This window comes from Pyricularia pennisetigena (assembly GCF_004337985.1).
Source record: "Pyricularia pennisetigena strain Br36 chromosome 7 map unlocalized Pyricularia_pennisetigena_Br36_Scf_8, whole genome shotgun sequence".
NCBI lineage: Eukaryota > Fungi > Ascomycota > Sordariomycetes > Magnaporthales > Pyriculariaceae > Pyricularia > Pyricularia pennisetigena.
This window is the reverse complement of record NW_021940920.1, coordinates 1,510,786-1,522,927: the sequence shown is the minus strand read 5'-3', so window position 1 is coordinate 1,522,927 and position 12,142 is coordinate 1,510,786. Positions and strand designations below refer to the sequence as shown.

Here is a 12,142-nt window from a genome sequence, read left to right as displayed (position 1 = left end):
ATATTTTAGGTACAACAAAACAGGGTATATCGCCCGGAATTGCCCTGAAAATTAAAATAAATTGTTATAGGGTAAGCTAACGGCCTCGGGACCGTTAAGTATCCTGTTAGTGTTATTACTAACGCTAAGGGGAGAAGGAAGGAAAGGTGTGTGTGTCCGGGTCTTGGTAGTGTCTTTCCCTTTTATATGTTGTCCCTAACCCGCTCCTGTATCTTATCACGTGATACGTGCCTTAGGCACGAATCCATAACATAAAACATTTATTTTCCTTTTCGATTTTTTTAAAAAAAAGCAAAAAAACCACGAAAATTTAACGCCACCAATTATTAATAAGCAACGCCTTCAAACTAGTGCGAACTAATAAACTGGACCGTATGCTACTAGGATAATTATATAACCTATTGTTAACAATATGGGTTGCTAACAGGGGTTTAGGCATTAGCCTAGGTGCGGCGTGGAGCTAGTTGCGCTATAAAGGCCTGTAATCGCAGGGGTTTAAAGCCTGTAATTGCAGGGTTTAAATGCACTAAATGCACTAGACTGGTACACTAATTTTGGGATTAATAGATTCGATTCATTGGTGGGGGAGATTTTGTTTTATCTCCCTTACATACTTTCCGACATTGCAATGGGGGTCCGCACCCCTGAAAGCGTTCCGGTACCGTATACGATTGTCCGAAAAATCATTTTATATGCGTTGTTTAAAAAAAACACCCTTGTTTCCATACAAACCATTTCTAAGTTCGCATTAATTTCCTAATTTAGTGAAAATTATAACCCGATATAGGGTAATTAACTGGTAGGTGTAGGGTGGGTGTTAAACCCCACTCGCTGACCTTTTGAATCGCAATTCCTGCAACACAAAATATAACGGAAAATCCGACAACCCCGATAGCCCCATTTCGGCAATATTTATTATGGTTATATACAAGTAAAAGTGGACCCATTACTTGCTAAATAACGCATATAATTAACAAGTGGTCTCTGTGATCTGTTAAAGATTAAAAAGATCACACTTGGGACATAGTCTATATAAGACACGTTTATTACCATGTAGATAGAACTTAGCTTAGGATTGCCTAGCAGCAATTAACTTACTACCTACCCAGGAATCGATCGTAACTTCACCCCGGTCATTGAGAATCCCCAGTTGTCCAGTTCAGACGCTCAGTTGCTTCAACCCACTGTACTTTACAATAAGAACAGGTTACCCGATACCTTGATCGTAACAAACAATTTTAAAACTTTATTTTTTCCCCAATATCTAATATGTGAGGATTAGGCCCCCAGACCTACCCTCAGAATCACGACTCGGCTTACCAGCACGCTGAGCCAGGGATCGGACAAAGGGATCCACTGACCCCGGATTTAAACGCGCCTTTCCAGCGCGCCGTCAATTGTAATTTCTCTCTTTTTTTAAGTTTAGAATTTTCGTTAACAGCGCGTAAAATACTGAGTTTCTCCAATGTATGCCTGGCCGTGATAGACAAAACGATTAGCAAATAAGCTTGGAATAAAATAAAACGCGAATTAACACCCTATTCCTAACTTTTGTCTTCTTTTTTTCTTCTTTCCTTTTTGGGGTTATTTTTATTTTCCCATATTTTTACAAAAACCATTAGCTCATAAGCTAAGGTCAAAATAGAACGCGAATCAAAACCTTGATTAAGCTACCCATTAAGTTGGGCATTTAACACATCCTCCAAAACCCTTTTCGGCCGAGATGCAATCCAATGTCCGGAGGAACTGGGTTGATAAATCGGTGTGGTTGGTTTGCGAGGGTCATTGGGCTTTAATGGACTTAGCGAAGGCGGCCGATCCACCCATACTGGGTCCTGGCCCGGTTTCACAACAAACCAACCTTTAACATTTTCCCAGGGTATTGAATCTCTGATAGCAATTTCACGGTTTTCAGGATACGGGTGCATCCTGCCATCTTTTCGATATGCTTCCTCGATATCGAGACATTTATTTTCGATACCCGCCGTAGAAATAGCATAAACCCAGTGATCGAGTGTGGGGTACCACATATTGGCCCAGGAAAATGCAAGATTTTTGTCGAACGATGTTGCAATCCACGGGTCAGAGTTTGCTGAAACTAAATTATCTGGCCAGAACACATGATCGTAATAGGGCATTGCGTCGTTTTTTGGAATTCCAAACCTACCCCCCCGGCAGCGAAACCCATCGTTCGCCCAAAGTCTTTCAGGGGGGGCGGTATCCGATCGGTAAACAATTGGTGGGATCGTGGATAGAACTGTGTTAGAAACCGAAAGAATAAACAGAATTTCCTTGGACGGAAAGGTAAACATTCTGTTTTAATTTGAACTCGCAAAAAAGCCGTTGATGTTTTTTTTCAGTTGCAAATTAAACGACAGGTCGGAAAAGAAATTCAAAATAGAGGGTGCAAAGGATGGAGCGGCCGAGTTTTGGGCGGATTGTGCGAAGTCGTTATGTCTAAAAGGGAGACTCTCTATTACAGTCACTGTGGTTATAAACAATACTCCAACAATCGGCTAAGCTTGGTTTTATATAAGTTTGCTCAGGTTAAATCTTGCTTAAACAAGTTTTGCTTTTCACGTGGCGTTATTTTTTACGCGTACTTAATGACATGATATTCTAATTATACGTTTGTGTTTTCGCATATTTAAACTGCAGCTTGAAAAGTTAATTTATTTTACCCTGAATTGAGTACGATTACTATGGTGGCAGGCAAAAAAAAACCACCCCTTGTCACCGTGCATTTGTCGATGCAACTTTCACAACGCTAACTAATTTTGGTGTAATCTAGTAGTCTCAGGGCTCATCCCTAAAGCCCAAAGCTCCACAATTGATCCACTTCGTTCGCTTCGCTCCATTTCGTGGCTCAATTGCGGCTTTGCAATGTATTTGTGGGTCCATCCAAAAAACGCTTTGGTTCAGGTTTGAGGACAACTTGTCGATTTTCGCCGTTTATGGCGGTATTTTTGGCTTTTTTTAACCGAAACTCCTTTATTATTCAACAATTATGCATAATATTGAAAAAATAAAATCTCGTTGAAAATAGCGTTTAATACCGCTATTAGCAGTGATTCGATTTATTTTTTTATTTGTTATAATGGCCGAATTCGATACCACCTGCCTTTAATCCGTTTATGGCGGTACTGTTAGTTCGATTTTTTTTAATATTATGTTTAATTTTTGACCAAATTTTATAATTTTTGCACGTGGAGGGTCGTATACTTTTATATATCGTTATACCAAATTTTGGTGCATATACTAAATTAAATAAACAGTTAAATAAGCGGATAGGCAAAGTATATACTTTTTTATATATAATTTACAATCGAAATTTGTTTATATTTTTACCAATTTTGACGATAATCAAACCAAAATTTCAAAAATTCGATTACGTATAAAAACAAACGTCCAAACTTAGTCCTACTTATAATATCGGCTTTAAAAACTGTTTTATAAAAAAAATGCTAAATGTGTATTTTATAAATTCTTTTGCTTTATCTAATTAATTTTATATTATTTTTGTTTTTAGCCGAGTTTTGGGGTTTTTGCACGTGGGGGGTGGTATATATATATTTAATATAACATTACATTTTTGTACGTATATCTAATTATATAAGCCGTGAAATATGCGGATAGGTAAAATATATCCAATTTTATATATATTTCACGATCGAAATGCTTTTACATATTTACCAATTTTAACATTAATAAAACCAAAATTTGAAAAAGTGGATTATATATATAAATAAACGTTAACGTAAAACCCGATTTACAATACCGGCCCTTTTTATTTTTTTATATAAAAAAATGCTAAATTTGTGTTCTTTTTGTATTTTTTGCTTTATTTAATTGAATAAAATTCATAAAAAAAGAACTTATATAAAATTGATTAAGAAACTGATCAAAAAATGTATTAAGTAAAAGTATTTTCATTTTCCCAATATTTGCGTAAATTATTTAACTTTTTAACAAATTGTTAATTTAAATAAAAATATTAATGAAACTTTTATTTCAACCGATAATTGCATGCACTTTTGAGTATGAGGTCTATTAAATTATAAAAACTGTAAATCAAACTAAAGCTAATATTATATACCATTATTTAAAGCAAGAATTAAATATAATGAAAAATTACAAATTTTATTTAATATTTTAATATTTTTCCAAATACAGTGGTTATAAAAACGCGGCCGGCATTTAAATAACTAACAAATTCCAATGAATTTAACGCAGAATACTATATATTTTTATAATCTTTATTTATTCTTTTATTTAAATATATAATTGCATATTATGGGTACACTATTTCCTTTTACCATTATAATGCGAATATTTTATATATACCCGCTATAAACGGCAAAATACCATAAATTATCGTTATATTAATAAAATAATAATTAGCGATATGGCAACATTAGGTATATTATTAATAATACCGTTATAAACGGCGAAATGCGACAAATTATCGTTGGTAGTACCGCCATAAACGGCGAAATGCGACAAAATATCCTCAAACTAGAACGAGCGCGATTTTTTCGGTTAATGTAATTGGTCGAAAAACCATGTGGTTAAAAGGTACATGGAGCGTTCGGTCCCCACTGCGAAGCAGAGGGGTCTAGTCTGAGCACTGAGACTAGTAATCTAGAAGCTTTTGACCCACAGGTACTTCGTGCTTCTCCCTGCAGGTATCGTTGTTTTGTTAATACGTACTTATTGATTCAACGATTTTAATACCTAAAATCACGGCCGCGATGAATTTTTTGGTAATTCTTTTTGTTCTTAAATGATACAGCCGCAACGCGTTGTTATTAGCCCTGCAAAACAATTAAAAACATGCTATGAAAATCCACGTTAATCACCACCATGACCAAGCATCTTACCGAATCCCAACGAGCACGCGTTCGTATTTTTTATTATAACGCCGGGTTTTCCAAGCTTTCAATTAGTGCTTATACTTGTTATTCACGAAATCAAATACGTCAAGCTCTTATCGACCCGATTCCTCGGCACCGTCGCCGGTCCGGCCGGCCCCCTATAATAATTGCAGAAAAAAAGGACCAATTCGTTGAATTCGTTTCGGTTAACCGTGAAAATAAACGTATGGGTTGGGAATAATTGGCTACAGCGTTTTGAAAGGGGAAATACGGCATATACGTAATTAGGTATATGTTACAAACTTTTGGTTACCGACGATATATAGCCAAAAAAAGCCCTTTATTACCGAAACCATACGTTAAAAAAGGCTCGCTTTTATATAAACGCACTTTATTTGGACCGTTGAAAATTGGGTACGAATATTTTAATTTGACGAAATATGGGCATTAATAATATGGGTTGCTAATAGGGGCTTAGGCATCAGCCTAGATGCGGCGTAGTGCTAGCTGCGCTGAAAGGCCTATAATTACAGGGATTTAATGCCTGTAGTCACAGGGTTTAAATGCATTAAATGCATTAAATGCATTAGACTCATTCACTAAAATGGTTCACTAATTTTGGGATTAATAGATTCGATTCATTGGTGGGGAGATTTTACTTTATCTCCCTTATATACCCTCCAATATCGAAATGGGGGTCCGTACGCCAGAAAACGTTCCGGTGCCGCACACGATTTTCCGAAAAATTATTTTGTATGCGTTGTTAGAAAAACACCCTCATTTCCATACAAACCATTTTTGGGTTCGCATTAATTTGCTAATTTGATGAAAATTTCAGCCCGATATAATGTAGCTGACTCGTAGGTGCAGGGTGGGTTTTAAACCCGGTATAGGGTAAACACTATTCAGTAACCCTTTAAATCGCAACTCCTGCAACACAAAATAACGGATAATCCGACAACCCCGACAAGCCCATTTCGGCACTATTTATTATAATTCATACATTAATACAAGTGAGCCTATTATATCCTATATAACGTATTTAATTCATAACCCCTTTTTTTGCTACTATCTACATAAAATCGGAAAAAATAAGTATATAAAAAAAATAAAACCCTAAAAAAAAGATCCCCCTTATGTCCCAACCCGACTCGAATTCCCGATATAAACCCCCAAAATAATTAAACCTTTTATACCGACCTGTAACCCCCGAAATGGACGAACCCCCGAATTGGAAAAAATCCCCAAAATTATAATAACCCCCGGATTCGAACCCCCGATTTGCATAATATTAACCCACGGAATTAATTATTAAACCAGGTAATTAATTTGGCTGTTCGTTGGTAATAGTCCAAGTTAGGTATATTATATAAGGTATTTCGAATGCGGTAATCGCCCAAAATACGAGTTTTTTCAATTTTAATTTAACTTTTGGTATAAGGTCGGTATTAAATGTTTATTAATTAACCTATACAGGGTAGATTCGGGTAATACGGCCGGTATTAGGTTAATAAAAATCGAATATTTGCAAATAAAAAGAATATAATGGGTAATTAATTAACGAATTAATTAAATACCCGAAAATTTAATAGGTAAAAACTAAACTTTTAGGGGTTTAAACCTTATAAATTTCAAAAAAACTTTGTAAATTGGAAATTTTAAAGGTTTTATTAAGTTATTAGCGGGTATTTGTTTGGATTCCAGGTATTTTAGGGTTATTAATCCTTTTATAACTAATTCCCGTACGTAATAAAATTTTAATAACGTATATTCAATACGTTGGTAGTACGTAGGGCTATATACGTTAGCTATAAAACCTAAATTATTTCCAAATATTACAATAAAACCTTTTATAAGTAATTTAATTTTTATAAATAAACTTTTAAACTATTGTACTTTACGCAGGGTTTCCGTTAAAGTATCGGTTTCGGTTTTTGGAATGTTTAAAACTATAATATTAACTTTTTTGCATTTCCACGTTATAGGGCCCCAAATAGGGTATATAAGTATCCGTAAATGGATTTTTAATTTTCCCTAGCCCCGGTAAAATCGCTATTATTAAAACCCAGTAGTTTTAAATTTTTAAAACCCCTCATTAATAAATTGGGTGGTAATTCGGCTTTAAATATTTTATTTCCGTAATAAATAAATAAGGATTTAATACCCGCTAAATAACGTAATAAGTTTTTAACTGCCGTTAAATGGATTTTAGTAGTTTTTATTAAAAAACGTAAAAACCACTAAACCGCAAAACCGATATCCGGGCGCGTTAATAATATTAAATATATAAAGGTACCAATAATACGCTGTAATAATTTAATTTCCAGCGTATTTACGGGCTTACCCCCGCTATATCTTAGTATACCCGGTTGTAAGGGAATAAATATAAGTTTGCAATTAATTAATCCGAACGTTGTTAATATTTTTTTTATATATTGATTTTAATGGAGCTAAAGTAGGCGTTTAAGTTTATTTTTTATAATTTACACGCTTAAAAAATAGGCTGCAGGGCCCCTGTTTTCCAACGCGTATACCTTATTAAAACGGGCTTTTAAATCCTAAGTATATTACAATTTAGGACCTATTAGCAGGTAATCGTCTACGAAAATAAGGATAAAATATTTGGATTTAACGTTATAAAAAACAGCGGGATTAGAGATTCATGGTTTAAAACCTTTTTTAGATAATAGGGTTTTAAATTTATTTTACCATCTTTTGGACCCTGTTTCAAACTATATAACGCTTTTTCCAACTATATAACCTGCAATTCTTTCGGGTTATAACCCATTTCCACTATAATTTTAGCGGTGGTAAGGTTACAATTTTTTGCCTATTCGTTAAAACCGTTTGGAATTTGCAAATATATATTTACGTCGGTAAAATGACTATCCAAAAACGTTCCGATAAAATCGATTTGTTTTATTTCCCAATTTTATGCATTAATTATAACTAATAATATACGCCAAGTAAATGGTATATTAATGTTAGCAAAAGTTTCGATATAGTTTAAGCCTACAACCTGTAAAAAATCCCTAATAACAAACCTAATTTTGTATTTTATAGGTTTATTATTTTCATCCTTTTTTAATTTAAATACCGGCCCGGTAAAAACGATTTTACGGCCTGTAAGTATTTTAATTTTTGGGATAAAACGGAAAGTTTTTGTAATAACGATTTAGTCGAATTTAAACGTTAAAACAGCTAATTATTTAGCATTTTTAGGGTTATTTGGAACCTGTTAATAACTATTTGATTCACCATTTTTAGTGGGTTTTTCTTTTATTTTTTTTGGTGTAAAAACAAAAATAATGCACGTAATTTATATCCATTAAATTTGGTTTTTCGAATTACGAATTTAATTCCATATTTTGTAATTTAAATGCTGAAAACACCGGAATTTCCGTTGTTTTAAGTACTGGATTAGGTACCGCTACCGTTATAGGTTTTGGGGGGCGAACGGTAGGTTATATAAGCCTGGCGGGCACTGTATTTTCAGGGTTTAAATACCCTGTAACGGGTGGTAATTGCCCTGTAACCGGTGGTAAGTACCCTATATCTTGAGGGTTTTTTAGGGGATAATTATCCGTTGGAACGCTGTTGATTTCTTTTTTAAATTCAGAATTAAAATCACTTTTTAAATCTGTATTTTCCCTTTTCAAAATTTGTAGCGTTTCCTTTGGGATAGCCAGATTTTCAGCGGTTATACCTTTTATAATTTTTACGGTAAAAGCTTTATATACGGCCCGTTTAGCGAGCGCGTAAGCCAGCGCTGTAGAATTTGATAAATGGGCTAAAAGCCTGACCGTTTCGGTGCGGGGAACCAATTTATTAGATTTTTGGCGTTTTTCCAGCGGTATAATAGCCTGGCATACAGTATCAATAACCCGGAAATGCCCTAAATTGGGTTTGTACGGTAATTAAGGTTAGAATTCGGAATAGAATTCCTCGTAAGGTGTTAAATCCCTATCAATTACCGTTATACGGTTAATTAAATCAATCACGGTAGGTAAGAAATAGTTTTATACCTATAATGGTAACCCTGCCTTATAATGGTAAATTTAAACCTATCCAAAATAACGCTAACGGACCGTTCCGTAAATTCATTTTGGCAGTGCTTATAAGGATTTAAAATGCTGAAATTAACACCTTTATTTGTAAACCAATTTTGAAATTTCATATTAACCTCGTACCCCCAGTGGAAATGAAAATTTAGGGGGCAACGCCCATACGTAGCTTTTAAAACCCTAACATAGCTTTTTATAACCACTAAAACCGGTCCTACGGTTTTATTTCGTAGTTGGATCGACCACCGAAAACGTGATTTTCGGTCCATTAATAATAACAATACGGTTTTTTATTGTGAGAATTAGGCCTAAGGGTTATTATATCACCTTTTAAAAAGTCGAAAATATTAGGGGGCGTAAAAAGTGCAACCTTATTCGTACGCCTAATAGAGATGGTTTTAACGCAATCAATACAGGTAATAGCCCTAATTTTGTCGAAATTAGGTAAACCCTCCGTGATTTGTTTTAGCCGTTTTTTTAGTAATAATAACCCTATATGCCCTAAGCGCCTGTGTTATAACAGGGCTTTTTGGGCTTGGATTTCGTCATAATCGCCTGTAATTCCGTTTCCTTCAGGGGTTAACCAACCGTCGGTAGTTTGTTTTAGGCCTAAACGGAGGCAATTTACAGGGGCCTGCTTTAAATCCGATAATAAAATAGGTTTTAACAACGGATTTCTTATATAGGAAACCCCTTTTTTCGGAAATAATCCCTTCTATATTAGGTTTTATAGAAGGGTCGCCTAACGGCCTACCGGGCCTACGGGGCCCAATCTCACTTGGATTTTCAGGGTTTTTACCGCTAAGTTTCTGCGTTACAGGTGAATTTACGGTTATTTCCGCATTTGGTTCGGGATTCAGTTTTTCCGTTACCGTATTTTCTTCCGGTTCCGAATCGGTATAAATTCTATAATCCTCGTAATTTTCGGGGTTTATATTATTTATTCTACTTCTAACGGGGTTACGTAACCTTTTATAACCCCCTGTAAGGCCATGCTAAAAACGGTGCTATATTTACTTATTATACAGGCATAATTCGAAATAAAATTATTTCGAATAAGGATATCGCACCCTTTAACATCTAAACAAAACGAGTGTTTAACGGTATTCAGGCGTCCTTACGCTTTGCGATCCTTATCATACAGGGTATTTTTTTAATAATACGCCCCCTATATTATAACGTGTAAAATTATTAACGATATTTATTCCAAACGAGGGAATATATAGAACGTTATTTAACGTAATCTTTCCAAAGTCACTAGTTTTTTAGCCGTAACGGACTTATATTTTAATAATTCCGGTATTTAAAGGCCGAATAGGGCCAATTGCGGTACCGATTTCGACTATAAAACCGGGGGTATAATCGGTGAAAAATTGCTTGTTTGCAAAAATATGGTGCGTATTACCTGTATGGTACAGGATAGGGTAACCTAGTTTCCAAAGTTTGGGTGCCCATTTTACGCGGCGTTTAAATTTCGATTTAACAGTGAAATTAACTGCTAAAACCTGTGGTTTTAGCGTTTTACCGGTATCGGTCTCCGAATCCGATTCCGAGCATAGTTTAATAATTCCGTTAATAGCGGAATTAACCTTCTGTTGCAGGGTTTAGTACGGTTTCCCCCCAAATCACCTAATTGTTCCAGGGCGTTATACTCTGCGCATTCGTTAACGTTACCTAGAATCGACCCCGTAAATAACTCGAAATTTATGAAAATTATAAACGTTCCAGCGGTTAATTCGCTGGAGGAGGATTTTGTATTTTGTGCAATAGTATAATCCGGGTTAGGGTTTATATTACCTTGTTGTATAATTCAAAGGTGCTTTACTGCCCATTATTTCCCTTTTTAGCGCCTTTTTTTAGCGTTTCTTATCTGACTTTTGACCTTTAAACCTTTGATTAGCGGCCTTAGCCGTTATAGAGCCTGAAATTGAACTTTCGGATATAAGGTCCGCTATAAAGTATTGCAAATTTAATTTTTCCGAATTTTGGCCTATGGCCTGCAGGGCCCGTTGGGTATTGCGTTATCGCTCGGTCCAGGTAGGGGATACCCTTTCCAAGGCCCGTAAATATTGATTTCGTACATTTATGGGGTTGATTTGCACGTTAGTATTCGTTCATTTAGCTACTAGGGAATTAAAACGGTTATTAAATTTCGGTATCGATTTTTCAAATTTCGAAAAATTGGAAGCGTGGAATTTCCGATATAACGAATCTCGGCTGTATTCGGGTGCAACGGAGTAGTTATTTTCCAGGGCTTTATAAGCCGTTACAGGGTTAAAATGCCATGCCATGAATTTTAAAGGCTTTTTAATTAAACTGTTTTTTGAAAATAATAATAGGATTAATTGCTCGTATTGCGGTAGGGTATAGCAAATTTCAGGGTTGAAAATAAATTACGCTGTTTTTATAGCCTTGAGCTGCACTATTAACGCCTGTTTCCACAGATAATAATTGTTAGCTTTAATTAATTTACAATTTTCGGGTAAGGAAAATACCAGGTTCGATAATTTTTTACCTACCCCGTTACTTTGAATTGGGTTAGCAGGTGGATTAGGGGGTGCGGTAGCGGGTTTAACATCCTAATTACTATCACAATTGATGGAATTATGGTTTTTTAGGGTTAATATGGCAATTAACTGTCAGATTATCCTTTAAAATTAATCTATTTGCGTAATTAACGTTTTTGAATGCAGTGTTAATTGTATGTATTATTAAGCATGTAATGGGTCAACTTTGATTTGTATATAAGCCATAATAGATAGTGCCGAAGTGGGGCTGCTGGGGCTGTCGGATTTTCCGTTATATTTTATGTGTTGCAGGAGTTGCGCTTTAAAATGTTAGCCAATAGGGTTTCACCCTATACCGGGTTTAACACCCACCCTTCACTTACAAATCAATTACCCTGTGCCTGGTTGAAAATTTTACCAAATCAATAAATTAGCGCGAACCCAAAAATGGTTTATATGCTAATAAAAGTTTTTTTCAACAACGTATATAAAATAATTTTTCGGAAAATTGTATGCGGTACTGGAACGCGTTTTGGCGTACGGTCCCCCATTTCGATGTCAGAAAATATATAAAGGAAATAAAGCAAAATTTCCCCCACCTATAAATTTAAATTACCAATCCCAAAATTAGTAAATTAATTCAATGCATTTAAACCCTGTAATTACAGGCATTCACAGCGTAGTTAGCACCACGCCG

The 12,142-nt window shown here is 35.2% G+C and overlaps 1 protein-coding gene across 1 annotated transcript; it reads right to left on the bottom strand.

Moving 5' to 3' along the window:
- Positions 1–1,670: 1,670 nt before the first annotated feature.
- Positions 1,671–2,312, bottom strand: PpBr36_09553 (uncharacterized protein; the record flags this gene model as incomplete). Its single annotated transcript, XM_029896674.1, has 1 exon — positions 1,671–2,312. The coding sequence occupies one exon, from the start codon at positions 2,310–2,312 to the stop codon at positions 1,671–1,673; it is 642 nt and encodes a 213-aa protein (XP_029744461.1).
- Positions 2,313–12,142: the final 9,830 nt, after the last annotated feature.